Source organism: Typopeltis vanoorti, chromosome 4, assembly GCF_054136105.1.
Source record: "Typopeltis vanoorti isolate ZY-2024b chromosome 4, IOZ_Tvanoo_1.0, whole genome shotgun sequence".
Classification (NCBI taxonomy): domain Eukaryota; kingdom Metazoa; phylum Arthropoda; class Arachnida; order Uropygi; family Thelyphonidae; genus Typopeltis; species Typopeltis vanoorti.
Genome location: NC_143552.1, coordinates 91,845,495 through 91,865,761, shown reverse-complemented (window position 1 = coordinate 91,865,761; position 20,267 = coordinate 91,845,495). Strand labels below are relative to the sequence as shown.

The following is a 20,267-nucleotide window of genomic DNA, read 5'->3' as shown; positions in this document are numbered from 1 at the left end:
ACTGCCTTTCCACATCACAGGCTTTTGATGGCTTTTTCTACTTCAAAATATTTTCAATATGTCATCAAATTCTACTCCATCCAAGACACTAAGTTTTTTATATGGTTTTTATTTTCCTTTGGCAGGCAAAGGTATCCAATTTATTTCTTAATGGATTTAAATATAGTGGAACCATTTTTGGTGCATTTTCAGAAGTAAAGCCACATTCATTTTTTCCTTTAATCTGCTTTGGGTATATTGCTAGTAAATTATACCACTCAGGGATGATGAAATTAATGTCCACTTTGCACTTTCTTTACTGCTGCCTTCTCAGTGTAAAAGAGTTTCTTTTCATGAAAGGAATGAGCAGAATATACCTTACAAGGTATGTTCTGCTCAGTACTTTCAAATCTCCTTTTTAATCTTCCATTTATGGATTGCTCAGGGTAAGTTAGATGTTTTTGCTTGAAATCAGACCACTTGGATGTTATGCACTTACAGTCTTTGTTCTCCTCCTCTTTACTGCTACATTTGGCACAGATGGCAGATCCACATCAAGCTCATACTGCTGGATGTATGTGTTTCTGACATTTGAAGCATCAGAAAGGGTTTGGGATGTAGAGCCTAACAGCATAACTGAGATAATCTGCTTACACTGATGTTGTGGGTTTAGGGATGTTAAATATAAGATTATATTCCTTGTAGGTACTAATATATCATCCCTATATATGAAAATTCTTCTTATGGATGAAATTCCATGATCTTTTAATTCAAAGTAAATCTCATTTTTATGAGCAGTGACCTGGTATTGCTAAATTCACACTGCACAAATTGCTCAGATTGTTTCTGTGCAGATGTCTCAATGAGAAAGTCTGCTGAATGCAGTTTTTCCCCAGATTATTACAGGGATTCTACTAACTTTTCAAATTCTTCTGGATATGAAACGGTGATATTTTACCAATTAAATGTTCACCTGTTGCTAGCTGACTGATCCTTTCCAGACCTTCAGTCTTACCGAATCAGCAGCCAGGATCATCCCCTCCTCTCTGAATATCCACAGGTCACATGAATGGCAAACACAGTTGCCCATCAGGCACTGACTTCTAGTGATTGTTGATCTGGAAAACAGGACAGTAATAAAGACTCAGGAGAAGTCAAGCAAAGAATACATAAAGAAAAGAATAGACAAAGATGAAAAACATAAAAAAGGGCTAATACTATTACTGGGAGTTCAGTCTACTATGAACAGGTATCCCACATGAATAGGATGTACTAGCCTGAGAACACATATATATGTGAAAGAATACAAATGTGAGGAAACATTACTAAAGTAACATATCAAAAATAGTTAGCAACAAAGAAGCATACAGATACATTAAGGAGTTTCCTAATACCACTTACTATTATCCATTGTTGTCATTATATCAATAATAATGCCATTAATAATATTAATTCCTGTTTTGGCATGGAAGTTGTTTTTAATGCTACTGAGATTTATCAATCCTGTGATGTCATCTGAAGAGAATGGTATACCCTTATATGTAATCAGGTTTCTAACATTAATATGAATACTGTTGCTAATACTGCATTAATGAAGAACAGCTTCAGTGATATAACTGCGAGTGAAATGTTTTAAGGCAGTGATAAAAAAGTTTTGGTGAAGGATTATGCTATGCAGCAAATATATACTATATTTTAATGCATGATTATATATATATATATATATATATATAATCATGCAAAAGGAATGTTTATATACAAAATTATAGTATTTTTTAACTATTTAAATTTTACCTTAACCTCCAACAGCTGACTCTTAAGTATTTCTTTATCAACAGCTACAGGTTCCAGGTTTTCAATTTTATTTTCCATTCGGCTAAGCAATTCTAATACCTTAATTCGAAGGGCTTCATAAGAAGTATATTGTTCCAAACATGCTTTATTCAGTTTTTGCTTTTCGGCAAGAATATCAATCATATTCTTCCAATGTTGCTCTAATGTCTTTAGCTTATCTCTGGAATTTGAAGTATCTGTAACATCTCTTCTAGATATGAGATTTTTTCCTTTCTTCATCATTTCCTCATATTCATCTTTCTTGGAATTGCACTGATTCATAGTATATTCAATAACAGAAGCAAATCCATCAATATCTGTTTGAGATGCATCTCTTCCTTCAATTTTTTCCAATGTTATTCCAACCCATTCCTCAAACTGTACAATCATTGATTCAAAGCTTCTCACCAATAGAAAAATCTGAAAGAAACAAAACAAAGTGTTACTTTTTTGATGAAAGAAAGTTTTAACAATAAAAAGGATTCATAGAACACAGGAATTTATTATTTTTATTTTTTTTTAATTTGTAGGAATTATAAGTCATTATCTAATTATTAATTTAGGTAACATAGGAATTTATTAGTCATAGAACTAACAAATTCCTATGTTCTATTAAGTAATATTTTGCTTATTTTCATTTGTTAAATAGTTACATAGTCATCTTCTGTTAAATAAATCTAGTTTAACTAGTTGCCTACTGCTGAATTCATTATGGATTAAAAATATTGACATTATTAAATTTTATAAGTTAATAAAGTAATGAGATAAATAAACATATCATTTCCATACATTAAATTAATTCTTCAGAACTGATCTTTTTCTTTCCCATCCTTTTTTTAAAGCATTTACCACTTTCATAAAAAGTACACTTTTCTTTTTAACTCAGCTAAAAAGTCATTAAAATCTGCAGATCAATAATTTTTACATTTCTTTATTTTTTAAGCTTATTTTATTTTTTGATGAAGTTTAACATCACACATTCCTTAATTCAGAAGTGTCATAATGAAATTGTTAGAACTCAGACCAGTGGTGGTGCTGCATATTAAAAAAAAAAAAAACTTTTTTTTTCCTAATCAGTAACAAATTTATTAATAAATAAATTTACATACCAAAAATTGCTTTATTAAAAATATTTCATCCTCACCACGAACAAACACCAATAATAAAAGTTTCATATCAATAGCAATGACAAGTGCAAACGAATATCAGCATTAGATTGCAGTGCTTTTGTTTTGTGTAATGATAATTGAAAAAATATAATTCTTTTCATATTTTCGACAGTGACACTTGTCATAATTCAGCCTTGTATCTATAATAAATAAATAATTATATGTTATTTTAACAAAATAAAATAACATTTACAAAAAAATAGTTCACTACACAGATGCACCAATAATAAACGTTTTCGTATCTCACAGAAATAAGGCGCGTAAGCATACTAAAAATACACTGCCGTCTGAGCAGTTACAGTCAGGAATGACGTAACTGTGCAATGACAAGTGCAAACTAGCAGCGTTAGATCGCAGTGCATTTGTTTCATAAACTAAAGCGTTAATCGAACAATTCCAATTATTAACTATTCAATGAATGTCAAAATATAAGCTGTAACCTTTAACATGTTGTATTGCATTTATATAATGTTGTAAGCATTGTTATTATTTATAAACACAAACAAATTTTAATTTTTTTCATTTTTTCCTTGGGGGTGCTGCAGTGTCGCAGTGCTTTTGTACAGGCCGTCACTGACTCAGACATAGTAATAATAACCCTATGGCTGAGTTTTGTCAAGAAGACTAATTTTTTATGGTATGGTTGAAGAAAGAGTCCCCTATAATCACTTATACAAGAGAGTAAAATGAGTAAATGGAATTTAGAGAAGGAGAAGAAGAAAACATAAGAGAAAAGGAGGGTTTAAGAAGGTAAAAGCAGATCAGCAGAATAAGAGAGGAAGAAGTAAATACTGGCAATCAAGCAGTGTGATAAAAGGGTGACAATATATTTTGAGTATTCTCCAGAAAAAAAAGGTGGAAACTTCTGTTTAGGTTAAAGTCAAGAAGAATAACCAAGAAATGAATTGTTATGATGTTTATTTCTAAATGTAGAAGAGTGTCAGAAATAAGGGAGGTGAAATTGTTGCATTCATTAGATTTATGTGCCTAAAAATGGTTGGAATAAGTGAACAGAAATGGAGAGATATGATGATTTTTGTGAAGACAGAAAGGTAAGAAGGGAAGGGGAGTTGCTGTTGATAGCAGGGAAATTATGTCCATGCAAGATTGGTATATAAGGAGAAAAAAGTAGCAGTGGTTTTGAAGCAGTATGGTGTGAAGTGCAGGTTGATAGAATGAGATATTTGGTGGGATCTAGCTATAGGCCAGGGAATGTAGAAGGTAGAGACAAAGAAATGTATAGGCAGCTTGGCTTAGTGAGCAAGTAAAGGGTGATTTCAACTATGGCAAAATAAGGAGAATGAATTTTTGAAGTTCTTAATGAACAACAGTATAGACTATGTAATGGAGGGAACATGAGGGTAGAATCTTAGATCTGGTTATATAATCAGAGCATGCAATTGTGAATGGGATGTCTAATTCCCCCCCCCCATGAAGTGATCACATGGGTTGAGAACTTCTATAAAGAAGACGTATATGTGGAACTATAAGGCTGATGAGTATGGAAAGCTGAGGAGACAACTGGGAGCTATAACATGGAAAGAGGAGTTGATTGGGAAGGACATAGACACTACCTAGGCATTGATAAAGAGCTAATTAACAGCAGCAATGTGTGAATGTATTGCAAAGGTGAAAAGGCTAAACAAGGTAGTAGTAAAATGAATGAATGAAGAGATTAAGAGTGAAATCTGGAAGGAGACAATGTGGAGGAAACACAAGATGAATGTTGATAATGATCAGGTGCATGAAGAGTACAAAGAACAGTCCAGGAAGGTAGCTCGGTTGATAAAGGAGCAAAAGTGTAGTATGAGAAGAAATTAGCCAATCATACTAAAAAAATCCTAGTGAATTCTTTCAATATGTGGCAATTAGAAGAAAAAATGACTATGAAAGGATGATGCTAGTTGATGACACTGGCAGATTGGTAACCCATGCAGAAGATATGGTTGAATTATTCAGTGATCAGTTTATCAGTGCATTTCATCTTGTTGAAGGCAACATCAAAAGAAGCTCGCATATAAATGTATGGTGGAGGATAGACTGATGGTGAATGAGCAGGAAGTATATGAGGAAGGAAGTAAACTCGATGTTAATAAGACAGTAGAATTTGACAGTATATCACCATATGTCTTGAGGAAATGCCCTATGGAATTAATGGCACCTTTGGTGCAACTGTTTATTATGAGTCTTGCAACAGGGCAAGTCCCAAAGGAATGGAAGGCGGGAAAAATTATTCCACTTCACAAAGGGGTGGGGAATAATACTAAGGCAACAAATTATATGCCATACCATTAAAATACAATCAACAAATTATATGCTAATCTATGTTTGGAATTGTTGTTAAGGTATTAGAATTCAGGAGTAGGTTGATAAAAGCAGTAATCTTAATGAATGTCAATATGGGTCTGTTATGGGAAGGTCATGTTTCAACAACCTGCTTGCTTATGTATTACAACAAGGTGACAAACTCACTCCATAAAAGAGATGCATATAAGGTTGTGTAACTGGTGTTTTCAAAAGTCTTTAATAGACTGGCACATGACAAGCTAAACTGAAACAGATGGGATTAGATAATAGACTAGTAAGTTGGATAGCTGATTGGTTCAAGACAGGAATCAGCTGATTGTATAAGGAGGGGAGTGGTATTCACTCCTATTCACCACTGATAATTCAAAAGTTGTGAAGGGCTACGGCTATGAGAGTAGCGCAGACTCTGTGGCCTTGCAGGGAGGGAGTCTGAAAATAGACTATGTGAGTGGGCAAATAATTAGAGCTATCGGTTTCATTTTGCAGGGTGCAAGATCTTGAAATTTGGTAGGCAAGGTTGGGATGCAGAGTATACAAGCAAGTTCTTTGCATGGATAGTGATTGCTGAGTGGAATGTATTGCCTGAAAGTGTGGTGAGTTCAGAAACTGTGAATGGATTCAAGGCATGGCTCAGTGATCTTTTGACACGAGGCTGCAATGAGTCGTTTGACTCCATGGAGGTTGGATATTAATAATAACAATAATAATATTAGGATTAAGGAAGGCAGTGTACATTGTAGGATTGTGTTATGGTATAGTAAATTCCAGGAGGACCTATTACGGTAAAAAATTCACAGAACAAGGAACCTAAAAACAGTGCACTTTGTATGTTTAGGCCTTTCGTCATGTTTTGAATGTAGAACATGATGGGTGAAGTGTAACAAAGTTGCACACTGTAACACAATCCTAAACAAAAACAGAGCAATGCAGCACTCATCAGAAGGTGCAAAGGCTGTATACCACAAAAAGTGGCAGTAACATCTGGTAAACTCTCTTGTGCAGAGAAGGCAGCAGTAAAAAAAATTCTGAATAGGGATCCAAATCCATATGTCGATTTGCCATCAAACATTTATAACATCGTTGAACAACATGCTTTCAATCTCCTTTGAGCAAATGTAGTAGACCATTTGGCATGGACTCACTCTTGAGAATATGTCAAAGATGGTCTAGCTACACGAAAATCTCATAATAAAAAAGATATTGGAATGTGCATTGAAGAGAGTCAAAGACATGCTCGAGACCCTCTAATAGATGGATCATCTTCAAATGGCATGAAAATAAAATTCATGTACCCAATATCTTAGAAGGAATACAATATGTTGATGTTATGTTGGAGGTTTAATGGATTTTTTACAACACTCAGAAAGAATTAAATTAGAATTTAATACTCCTATATTTCGTCCTAGTCACTAGGACATCTACGGGGATTACAAAAACAATTAATGTAACATGCACACAAAAACTTACAATACTAAGCCCAACACGTGGGTGACACTAAAGTCCTATCTAGGTGGAGCGCTCTCTAAGGGCGGTAGTAGGTGGCCTGGAATGTAAGGTGGGACCTCTGGTGATGAGCGTTTCCCAAATCTTCGGAAGCTTAATGCAACCGTATTTGTTAAGATTTGGTTGGTTTCTGAGAGCTGCTGCTGCTTCTAAGAAAAGTATCTCTTTCTTGAATTTGCTGTGGTGGAGCATGGTGGTTTTCTTCCATGATACTCTGTGGGTGGTGTCCAAAACATGGTCAGCCAAGCCTGAATGGCCATAGTTGTGTTTAACGATGTACGACTTGTGTTCCTCCAGGCGGATGGATGCTGATGGATCTTCCAGGCAGATGGATCTTATGCCCAACGCATGGCTCTCCAGAAACTACGCAAAGAAAAAAGTATCGTCATCACCAGAGCGGATAAGGGTAATGCCACAGTTGTTCTTAATACCAGCGAATACAATCGTAAAATGAACACTATCCTCCGCGATCGCGCTACCTACATCCCGCTAGAACACGACCCCACAAAAACACAAGTTAAGAAATTAAAAATCTTACTTAAAAAAGGAACCTCCTGGCCCCCTGACATCACGAAAAAACTTAAACCTTTCCGCTCCCATCCCCCCCCCCCCCCCGAATATATGGTTTACCAAAAATCCACAAACCCAATTCCCCACTCAGACTTATAGTAGATGCCACCAATGCACCTTGTTACAGACTGTCTAAACAGCTGGCCAACTCTCTATCCTCCCTCACCGGAAATTCAGCTTCCTATATAAAAAACTCGACCCACTTTAAAGCCCTCACAGAAAATTTAACCTTGAACAATACAGACATATTGGTAAGCTTTGATATCTCCTCTTTGTTTACCAACATTCCCTTAACTGACACTTTATCTCTCTTAGAAAACGTTTTCCCCTCTGACATCTTAGATCTCTTTTCCTTTGCCATCAACTCTGGGTATTTCTCTTGGAATAACAAAATCTACAAGCAGATAGAAGGAACTGCCATGGGTTCCCCCCTCTCACCCCCCCCTTGCCAATTTCTATATGGAAGATTTCGAAAAATGAGCCATAGACTCAGCCCCACTCAAACCTTCTATCTGGCTAAGATATGTAGATGATGTGTTCTCCATTTGGCCTCATGGCCCAGACACGTTAGACTCCTTCCTCAGTCATCTCAATAGCCTACATCCAAGAATCCAGTTTACTATGGAAAAGGAAAAGAACAATTGTTTACCCTTCCTAGACACCTTAGTCACGCGCCTGCCCAATGATACACTTGCCTTCACTGTATATAGAAAACCCACACACACAGGCAGATACATTCACAAACTCTCCCACCACCACCCCTCACAACAATATGGCATCATTAAAACCCTTACCAAGAGAGCCCACAATCTTTATATCCGCCCTCACTACTGAGCTTAACCACATACACAGAACTTTCCTCTCCATTGGCTACAGTGAACACAGTATCAAAAAAATAATCAATTCCTCCCCCATTCCCCGTCCTTCTCATCAACAAGAATTTAAAAATGCCATCACCATGCCCTACATCCGAGGCACTTCAGAAAAAATAGCCAAGATACTAAAAAAGTATAACCTACACACAGCATATAAGCCCTACTGCAAACTTGCTACCCTTATCCGTTCTACAAAAGATCAGCCCCCCCCCCCCTCTCTCTCTGCTAAAATCATATTACTAAAACAAGAGCGCCCCTTCACAAATCCATGTTGACTCTCACAGATAACATTACCCTAATCTACCCAATGCTGTATACGGTCCTTAATTAATTTCTCCAAGATCTTAACAACTACTGATAACACACAAACTGGCGTATAACTAGACACTTCCAGTCTGCTACTGCCCTTATGCAATGGCACTATCTCACCCTCCTTCCATTCCCTTGAGATCTATTCCCATTTTCCTGTAGCCAGACTTTCATTGAAAATCCAGGTCAAAGGAGCTGTCAGTTCTTTAGCACATTCTCTCAAAACTCGTGGTGAAATACCATCCAGTCCAACAGCTTTACTGACATCCAGAGTACTCAGTATTTGGAACACGCTCTCCTCCTGCACCTCTAAACCTCGAAACTGCCCTATCCCTCTAGTATTAAAATTTACTTCTCCAGGATGAAATACACCAATAAGGTGTTCGTTGAACAATTCCACTATGTCCTCTGCATCAGTCACTCTATTCCCATTTTTATTCCACAATGTTATTCTTCCACAGTCATTTCTCCTCCTACTGGCCACATAGCTAAAAAATTTCCTAAGATTTTCTTTAGATCTAAGGGCCGATCTCTTCTCTTCTCATATTCCAGTTTTGCCTTCCTTAGCATACTAGTCACTCTCCTGGCCTGTGTCCTATATTGTTCATGCATCTGCTCTTCATCTGTCTCCTTATATCTCTTTTATAGCCTCTTTTTCACATGCAATTCCTGTTTAATATTGTTTGTTATCCACTTTTCACCAAGTTGTGTTCTCTTCTTCGCTTGGAATACAGCTTACTATTGCTGCTAACAAATATTCCTTCACAATTTCCCAAGCACTAATGATATCCTGGCCTTCCAATTCCTCCCTCCATGAAACTTCCCCAAGTTGATGCTCTTCACCTGTCTCCTTATATCTCCTTTATAGCCTCTTTTTCACATGCAGTTCCTGTTTAATATTGTTTGTCATCCACTTTACACCAAATTGTGTCCTCTTCTTCACATGTGGAATACAGCTTACTATTGCTGCTAACAAATATTCTTTCACAATTTCCCAAGCACTAATGATATCCTGGCATTCCAATTCCTCCCTCCATGAAACTTTCCCAAGTTGATGTCTAAGACTATTATAATCACCTGCCTTATAATTCCACATATGTTACCATCTCTTTGATACTCCTACATGTCTATACATCTTCCAAGTCAAAACCACATGGTCACTCTCTCCAACTGGTGGGAGAGATGTCATCTCAGTTATTATCAACTCTTCTGATGCTATTACCAAATTCATACTGTTATCAATTAATATCAAAAATTATTATTTATTTATTTATTTATTTTGCAGAATGTATGTCACAGGAGACTAAGCTGTGCTAATATGATATTAGTACAATGGTAATCTCATTTGCTTTCCTATTGCTGTTTGCTACCATCCATTTCAGATGTCTGACAATTTGAATTTAGGGAGTAAGTAGTTGGGATTAATAACTTTTAACTTTTATATGAATATCTTTGGCTTTTTGAGGAATGAAATTACTTAGATACACCTTGATATTAATTATCAAGAAAAAAACTTTAATAACAGTCATGAATCTGCATCCATCATGAAAGTGAGTCTGACACTGCATGCTACCACTGTACCATCTTAATAATAATCATTATTACATGGCATCTCTATGGAATCTAGTCCTTATTGCAAGAGACGATTCAACATTACACAATCTATTGTCTTCAATGCATCACTTACACATGCCAGCCACTGAATAAGAAACTTTTATTTAATACAGTGTTGGACCTCCTTCAGTGTGATATGGGTTGGAATTAGCTTTCATTTAAAGCTTCGGTCAATTGTTGCACAGGAAATTCTGTTTGTCCATAATAAGCCTTCTCAGATGATAACAATCTTGTTCCTGCAGACTGTTCCTATTAGGACTACAGTTATGTCTCTTATATACGCAATGTGGGTTATTTTTCTATTTATTAACCACCCACGATATATCTCTCTTTTTAAAAAACCAGTCAGCTCTACTGTTTTCAAAAGTGTGCTCTTTATTAAGCTCAATAAAGAGCTTATTGTGGGTGCCCATTGTGATCAACAGTATTCATGATTACTGACCAGTAGCATTCTTAAATAGTTGCTTAGAACATGTGGTGATGCAAGTGACCAAGTATTTTGCATATATGCTGCATCAGTGACATTTATGTATATCTGCATAAAGGTTTCTAATTCGGTGGCCCGGTATGTGTACTAGAAACTACAAAAGCATTTTTGTCTGTGTCAGTATTTTCTAGCCAGATTTCATGTTTGCATGGAAGGAGACACAATGTTTACAGGAGAAAAAAAGAACTTGCTACTTCTGTATGAGATCACCTAAATCACTGTCAACAGAAAAATTCCATAATAATTCCTATAATAATCATGAAGAATGATACCCGGGTCTTTTCTCGGTCTGCTAGCCTGGATGGTCAAGTCATTAGAGTGCACATTCTTCAATTAACACTGTTGATTTGAATCCTGCTGTAGACATAGATGTCTGTGATTGCCTTCAGGTGGGAAATGAATTTCACTGACTGGCATGAGACAACTGCACCATTCGCTGGAGGCCTAACGTACTTAAAAGAGTTAAATGTTTAGTCTCTGGACAAGGATTTCCAGATTATGTAAAAAATTTGTAAATAAAAAATAATTTAAAAATTCTTAGCATATCCTCACTATAGAGTTTTTCAAAAAAAAAAAAACTATGTAAAAAAAAAACAGGTTTTTACAACTTTTGTCAGTGGAACTCCCATAAAAACTACTATTAACTAGCACACTTGTTTCAGGCAAATGCGTGATACACAAAGCAGTCTTGATAAATTTCAAATCCTGTCCAGGCAGATTTAAAGAAGAGTAACATTCCTCTCCCTGCATACACTCTAAGTAATCAGTAGGGAAACAAATGAAATTATTTATAGCAATTGAAAAAAAAAGTTAACTGGTATTGTTATTCAGTAAAGTGCACTGGTGAGCAGAGGCAAAAATACTAAATCTGTTTGGAATTATTATTAAAATGTCACATTTCAGCCACTAGGAGGAATAAAAAAATTCAATTACTTGTTTAGTATCAGTTGTTAAATGATGCACTCAATATTAAAAGATTAAAGTCTGAGATCACTTCCATAATCTATGAAAGACAGCAGAACAATGAACTTCAAAAAACTGTTATAGGATACTGTAATAAGTGTTTAAACTATTCACATGTACACTCCAAAGAACAATTAAAAATCCTCCAGCTGATACTTTATATAATTTTGCTTATATAAAGAACCAGCTGGAGGATTTTGTAAATGAAGTGTTAAGCACTGAAGAAAACATAAACATTAAAACATTATTCAGCCAGAAAAGCATGTGGTGAGGTTGTCTGCAAGGATAAAAAAATCAGAACTCCTTGGTGGACACAGGAAGTTAAACAGGCAGTGAAGGAAAAGAAGAAAGCATATCAAAAGTTCCTGGCAAATAGGTCAGCTTTTGCTCTTAGAGAATATAGAGACAAATGTAAGAAAGCTAAACACTATGCAAAACTAGCTAAATAAAAGTCATGAGAATACATTGGTAAAAACATAGAAAATAACTATCAAGAAGGTGGCAATATATTCTGGAGTTTGTTGAATAATCACAGAAATGGAGGAACGAGTGCTATAAAAGGAATTAGACATGATAAAGGTGATATGAAAACTGGTGAAAAAGATATCCTTGAAATTTGGAATATTTACCTAGAAAAACTGCTAAATGAAACTAGCAGTGATGACTGCACAGTGGTAAAACACACTGACCAGGCATACAGTCAGGAAATACATATACATACTTGAACTAGAAAAGCCATCAATAGTCTGTAATGTGGAAAGTCAGCTGGAGTAGATGATATTCAACAGAAATGCTCAAGTGTGGAGGTATAAAAGTCTTACAGTGGCTGCACTGCATAGCTCAGAGGGCCTGGACAGAGGGACAAATTACAGATGATTAGAGTAGAGCTCTCATAGTACCCATATATAAAAAGGGAAATAAAACTGAATGTGAGAATTACAGAGGTATTTCTCTACTGAGTGTTTCTGGTAAAATTTATGCAAGTATACATGAGAAACGGTTGAGGAGGATTGTGGAAGGGAAGCTTGGTGAAGAACAAGCTGGACTCAGGCCAAATAGAGGCTATCAGGATCAGATTTTTACTTAAGACAAACAGTTGAGAAATTCTGGGAACATAACAAAGATCTGTATTTAAGTTTTGTTGATCTGGAAAAGCGTTTTGAATAGTTGATCTATTCAAAACGCTACAGTTGTATGGTGTCAATGGAGCATCATATCACACAATACTTAGTCTTTATTTAAGTTGTAAATCAGCAGTTAGAATTGAAGGAAGTACAGGAAGATTGTTTAATGTTAGTGGTGTCAGACAAGAATGTACATTATCCCCTCTGTTGTTCATTATCTATATGGATCACATTATGAAGGAAAGTGGTATTAAACCTGATATCAAAATTGGAAATGTTAATCTCAGCTGTTTGCTTTACACAGATCATGTTATACTTCTAAATAAATCGACTATAAGTCTGCAAGATTCCCTGATTAATTTGAAAAATTGTTGTAATAAATTTGGTATGAAAATCAGCAATAACAAGACAAAGACAGTGAAAATCGGCAGAAACATTGAAAATATCAACTGCATTGTGAATGGAGAACCTATAGAACAAGTAAAATATTTCAGCTACTTAGGCACGATATTTTGTGAAGATGGTAAATTAAATATGGAAATTGACAACAGGATCAAAAAGGCAGGTATGGTAGGAAGTCAATTGAATAAATTTATATGGAATAAGAGAGAAATTAGTTCAAAACACTAAATTAGCTGTTTACAAGACAGTCTTCAAACCAGTTTTAACATATGGATCCGAGAGCTGGGTTAGAAGTAAAACACTTGACCAAAGACTAGAGACTGCAGATATGAGAGTCATGAGAAAGATTAGGGGTATGAACAGATGGCATCAATGGCAATATCATATTAAAAACGAGGATATTAGGAAAGAACTAGACATTGTTAGAATCTTGCAATGGGTTAGCAGAGCAAATCTCAGGTGGTATGGTCACTTAAACAGAATGGGAGAGGAAAGATTAGCAAAACAAGTGTTCTCTGCCAGGTTGGCAGGAAAAAGACCCCAGAGGAAGACCAAGATAAAGGTGGAGTGATATGGTAAAAAGTGCCTTAGAAGATAGAAATATAAGATCTGACAATGTTGAAGTGTTGAAAGGTAATAGATTGATTTGGAGGAAAATTGTAGATAGGAAGTTAGTAATGATGTAAATTTTTCATGTAGTACTATCATATCCTGTACACTCCTTAAGGGTAAATGTCAGGAATTTGATTATTATTATTATTATTATTATTTGACACCTCTAGGGAGTCCAACGACTCATCGAGGGAGGGCACCTGCTCTACAACTCTGTCTCCGCTATTCAGTCACCAACTGATCCCAACTACACCAATGCCATCTATCGCTGAACATCACGTATTTCCACAGACAATCACAAACATTCATGGCCACAGCAGGATTCGAACCTGCAGCCTTTTGGCTGGAGAGCGGATATGCTATCCACTCGGCCAACCAGGCCGGCTTTTTTTTAAAACACTCTGTCTCCTCCATCCACCACTCTCAGAGACAATCACAAACATCCATGCCCATAGCGGGATTCGAACCCGTGGCCTTTTGCCTGGAGAGCGAATATGCTAACCACTCGGCCAACCAGCTGAGTGGTTAGCATATGGCTGATGATGATGATGAAATTTCCCAACCATACAGAATTTCTCAATTAATAAGAATGTCACTAAGACAATTTATTTGTAATTTTTTTATGCATCCATAGTGGGCTTAGTTTTTGGAATGATACATTGTGGCTTTAGAAATGTTCTAATACATTCTGTATCTTCATTAAAAATATTGGCTAGGTATTTGATCTTGTCAACATTTTTTTAAACAATTACCCTCAAGAAGAATTTTTTCAACGATTACTCCAGTACCTCTTTATTAAAAGCACTTTGGGTTTTCAACTGGAGTGTGAAAATCCAAATCATAGGATCCACTGGGAAAAGACCAAACTTCTACACAGATCTTCATACAAATATGAACGTTTATATAAAGAAAGTGCTGAAGCCCTATTTCACAGACCCAATCTAAACCGCAATGATGTTCTTGCCATTCCTGAAGTATGGGAAATTGTCATGCAAAATTGTGTAAAATAATTCAATTTTAATTTTAATTTAATCTAAATAATCTAATGTATTTTTTTTTTTTTTAAATGCTAGAAAGCGCTGCTGCACGCATTTGGATTCCATTGTATTCATTCACCCTATCTGTATGTTATTCCTAGTATTGTTCTCAACTGTACTGATGATGTCCTAAGACACTTAGGTCGAAATATTTACGTATTAAAAAAACCTATCACTGTGGTTTTACGTGTGTTTATTTAGGTCACATTAATTGTCTTCGTATCCCATAATGCAAAGCACACATTCTTTCAGGTGTGTATGTTATGCATTATGGGAAGGGCCATAATGCATAACTATCCAGACTAGTTTTGACCTTTACTGAGATCTTATCAGTGCAAACCAGACCTAAACTCGATAGTGACCATTCCCATAATGAATAGTATTACACACACACACACACACACACACCTGAATGGAATGTATTGCTTTGCATTATTATCCAGTTTTTGCAGAGATAATGTTTTCTTCAATTTAATAATGTTCATCTTATGGGACACTAAGGCAAGTGATGTGAAGTCATTAGTTACTATATATAAGTAATCTAGTTGTGAAGAAATTTCACACACAAACTTTGTTTGCTTACACTCAAATAAAGGATTAAACAAGAATATAATTCTTTGGCATTTTTAATTTCATTTATAGCCAGGAGAAAAAATCTTCCTACAATATGTCTGATTTGTTCTCTGCTGTTCAGATTATTTTCACCAGAAAATTTTAGATGGTTTATTTTTTATCCTCCTACTGTCACTCCAATATGACCATGTTGCCGCCAATTGGTGAGAGTGGTCATAAGGTCTTGACCTGGGAAGTGGCTAAATGCATGAAATTTTCAATTAAGACAGGTACATGTAGAATTACCAGGCTGGTAAGTATGACAAGCTTAGGAGATTTCTTGGTTCAGTGCTATGGCATGTAAAACTGCAAGGGCTGGATGTTGATAGTGAATGGGAGGTGATTAAGGAGTGTTTGTAATGGCTGACTGTATACCTAGAGTCCGAATAGTAAATAAGGTAGGGGTTAGATGAATGAATAACACCATTAAGCTTGAGCTGCAAAAAAAAAAAAAAAAAAAAAAAAAAAAAAAAAAAAAAAAAAAAAAACTGTGGAGGGAATTTAAGGAGAAAGGTGACCTGCAGGCACACGAATGGTAAAAAGTGCAGGCCAGAAGGGTAACAGGTGTGGTAAAAAAAGCAAAAGCGGATTATAAAAGGGAATTAGCCATGCAAACTAAAGAGAATCCCAAACAGTTTTTTTGATATGCTGCAAGTAAAAGAAAAATGTATACGGCAGAATGATTTTAAGGAATGCCGATGGTAGGGAGGTAACTGAATCAGTTGATATAATGGAATTACTGAGCAAGCACTTTGCAAGAGTATATCATCCAGGTGGTGATTTTGCAGAAACAAAGGAACCAATAGCTTATATGGAAATTATGGTGAATGAAGTGGAGGTGAATAGTCTATTACAAAACCTCAATGTGAATACATCTGTGGGATTGGATGGTATACCAGCTCGGGTCTTACGTGAAGCGGCTAAAGAATTGTCAGTGCCCTTGACCATTTTGTTTCATTTGAGTCTCGGAAATGGGTTAGTCCCAAGGGGGTGGAAAGAGAGGAAAATAGTTCCACTGCATAAAGTAGGTTCCAAGACTGCTGTTGCAAATTATCGACCGATCAGCATATCAGGAGTCATTGTCAAGGTCTTGGAGAAAGTAGTCAAGAGGACAGCATGGTTTTGTGAAGGTAGATCATTCCTCAGTAACTTGCTCACGTTTTATAACACAGTATCAGCTGAACTGGATAAGGGTAATGGGTTTACAGTAATACTGCTGATTCTTGCTAAGGCCTTTGACAGGATACCACATGGAATTGTAATCAGTAAACTGCAGCATATAGGGATGGATATAGGGTTGGTGAGATGGATAGGAGGGTGGTTGATGGAGAGATATCAGAGAGTAGTTTATTCAGGAGTAGACTCCAAAAGAAGGCCTGTGACTAGTGGTGTGCCGCAGGGTTCTATTCTTGGACCACTACTATTTAATTTGTTCATTAACGACATAGGAAAGGATCTGAGAGGAACTGTTGATTTGTTTGCTGATGATGCAAAGTTGGGTAGAGCAATAGTGATTTGCAGGATGATTTGGATAGATTGGAGGACCGGACTAAGGAGAATGGATGTCAATTTAATGTGACAAAATGTAAGGTTATGCATTTTGGGGGGAAAAGATTAGCAGCAGTATACCACATTGGTGGAACTGTACTCCAGGAGATTGATGAGGCCAGGGATTTGGGAGTGTTGGTGGATAGGGAGTTGAAGTTTAGGGGGCACATAACAAAAGTAGCTAAATCAGCTCATCAAATCACTTGGTTACTGAAGAATACTTTAAAGCAGAGACAAGCAAGTTATTGGTCCTCTGTATCGAGGAATTGTTCCTTGATAAGACCCCATCTTGACTACTGTGCCCAGATTTGGGCGCCAGAATTTTTTCTTGATGGGGAGGAGGTGGAGAGGATCCAGAGGTGAGTGACTAAGATGATAGCAGGTCCATGGAATGAACCTTATGAGAACAGGTTGAAGATTTGTAGGTTGCAGAAATTGGTTGATAGGCAGAAAAGGGGTGATATGATTGAGACATTCAAATTACTGAAAGGTTTCTATAAGATTAATTCAGAGGATATTTTTGAGAATAGGAATGGTGGTGGGAGGACTAGGGGCTATCCTTGGAAACTGGGCAGGAGTGTGGTTAGCAAGGGTGTTAGAGCTAGGTTTTATACTTGGAGAGTGGTAAATTAGTGGAATAAGCTGTCAGAGGCTGCTGTGGGTGCCATGACTGTGAATGAGTTCAAGGCAAAGTATGATAGATACTGTGCGAATGCCGAATAGTTGTTCTTGATATGATGTTTAGGGCCTCCCTCGATGAGTCTAAGGACTCTTTGGAGTTGTCTGTAATAATAATAATAATAATATCACAGATCTCCAGAGTTTCATTTGCAATATATGTGAAGAGAAGTAGTTAAATAATACTGGTGATAGTTTGTATTCCTGTTCCACTCTGTTGGAAACAGAGTATTGTAGCTCTCTTTGATTTCAATCAGCATTTCAGAAGATGAATACAATAATATAATCAATCACTTGTATTATCTTGGCATCTTCATAATGTAGAATTTTCAAAAGAGCAGCACATCAAATACGTCAATATTTTACTTCATTTGACACATTATTTGTATGTCAATAAAATTATGGCATCAGTCTGTTATGTTCTATGTATTTCCTCTGATAATATGGGGTGTAAATATATGCAGAGTATATGTATCTAGTTTCTTCTATTTAAATATAGCCTCATAGTCTGAGAAATTTAATTTTATATTTGCTTCATTCATGAAATTAAAATGTCTAAAAAAGGAATTACTCGGATACCTATAAGGCTAACTGTCCTAAAATTATTGCACTTTTTACCGTTTCCTCTTTTTTGGGGTGGGAATAAGAATAGTTGAGTGCAAATCTTTTGGGCAAATTTAGAGATATACATAAATCAAATACATAAAAAATTAAACTTTTGAATATTGCATTGAACAGTGTAAAAAGAACTATCCCACATGCTCAATTTAAAATCCAAAACAAAAGATAAATTTCATAAAAAAACTGACATAAGAAAAAAATACTGTTTGTGAATATATCATCGAGTGAGCAACTGATAACAGAATTTCCATATTAAAAGATATAAAGAACAATATTGCTTGATTACTAAAATAACTGACCTCTTCTAATAGTTCACTTCGCTTGTCTGCTTTTTCACAAATTTTCTGAAAACGAATGTTAACATCTTTCAATTTGGTTTCAACCTTTTTAGCAAGTTTGGGATTAGAACTATCAATAAGGTCTTGAGCAGAAAGCTTCATTGCATTGATACTTGGCTTCTGGCTGTTAATATCAGACTGAATGATCTTGTGTTCATTGATCTAAAATAAAACATACAAGAATATGAAAATAATATGACACTAACAGATCACTATACGGTAATTTCAAATGTTTCCATTATAACAAAACAACATAAAATACAGATAATTTATTGATAAAGGGATAAAGTTCTCATAATAAAAGTTATTTTATTAATTATATTTATTATTAAAAATTTAATGACTTTATCCCAATATTTATGCACAAATGGGATTGTTATAATGGAACATTTTAAATGAAAACTTACATTTAAACAAAACTTCTTAAAAAATTTTATATATATTCAAACAAATTATTATACAATTGTACACTAACAATCACATGGCAAAAAAGCTATCCATTTTTGTTTTGTTTACCTGAGATAATTATAGGCTGCATTTTAAATCGCTGAATCCAGCAATTTAAAATATCTTGAATTTTCTAGACTCTGAATGCTTAGAGATATACATAAATCAGTGTACATACAAAATATAATTAGATAATATATTATATAATATATAGGGGGAACCAAAAAGTTCTGATAAACACCAAGAACAAAAATGATATTAAAGCAACTGAAATAACCACAAGAAAGAACATATCTGCCGGCCTGGCTGGCCGAGTGGTTAGAGCATCCACTCTCCAGCCAAAAGGCTGTGGGTTCAAATCTCCATGGGCATGATATTTGTGATTGTCTGCGAAAATATTAGTGGTGGTTGGCAGTAGATGGCATTGGTGTAGATGATGATTGTAGTTGGAGAATTGGGTGGAGACAGAGTTGTAGAGTAGGTGCCCTTGCTCGATAAGTCTTTGGCCTCCCTGGAGGAGCTCACGTAATAATAATAATAATAATAATAATAATAATAATATCTTAAAATCCTTTAACCTGATGAGACATGGGGTTAAAGAGTTTTAAGATATGTTCTTTCTTGTGGTTATTTCAGTTGCTTTAATATCATTTTTGTTCTACATGTTCATCAAAACTTTTCAGCCTGCCCATCATATATCTCAACAGTATGATGTATATGTCAGCCTAGTTAGCCAGTGATTAGCATATCTGTTCTCGGCTGTGGGTTTGAATGTTTGAGAAGCTAGCATGAGACCACTTGCTCCACTTATTTGGAGGCCTCAACTGGATTAAGAAAATTCTATGTTTGGTATTTAGAAAGTTTCTAACCTATGTAAAACAATAATAGTACAAAAAATATATAAACAATAAACCAAAATAGAACAACAACAAAAAAAAAAAAAAAACTTAGCCTGCCTGAGGTACTAAACGTATGAAAGGTTTACAAACACCTTTCATAGGAATTCAAAAAAAAAAAAGTTGAATCATGACTATTTGGATGGCTATACAAATATTCTGATGGAATCTTTTCCAGTGTTCATTATTAATATCTGAGGCTGACTGGGAAGAAATCAAAGTGAGAATGAAGAAAGTATATTGTCAGTTATATGTTGCAACTGAGCTTTTATATGCATGTAGTAGACCTCAATCAGAATTGTGTAACAACCAAATGTTTTTTTGTTTTTCTGTTTCCTAATAA

General features: G+C 35.5%; 1 protein-coding gene across 1 annotated transcript in view; it reads right to left on the bottom strand.

Annotated features, from left to right (window-relative positions):
- LOC150107495 (uncharacterized) overlaps positions 1-20,267 on the bottom strand; it is a 1,121,546-nt gene that overhangs the window by 612,998 nt on the left and 488,281 nt on the right. Inside the window, exons 34-35 of the mRNA XM_090392112.1 lie at positions 18,543-18,743; positions 1,774-2,232 (exon numbers count right to left, since the gene is read on the bottom strand). Of these exons, the coding sequence (XP_090248238.1) occupies positions 1,774-2,232; positions 18,543-18,743 (660 nt within the window). The remainder of the gene's footprint in view (positions 1-1,773; positions 2,233-18,542; positions 18,744-20,267) is intronic.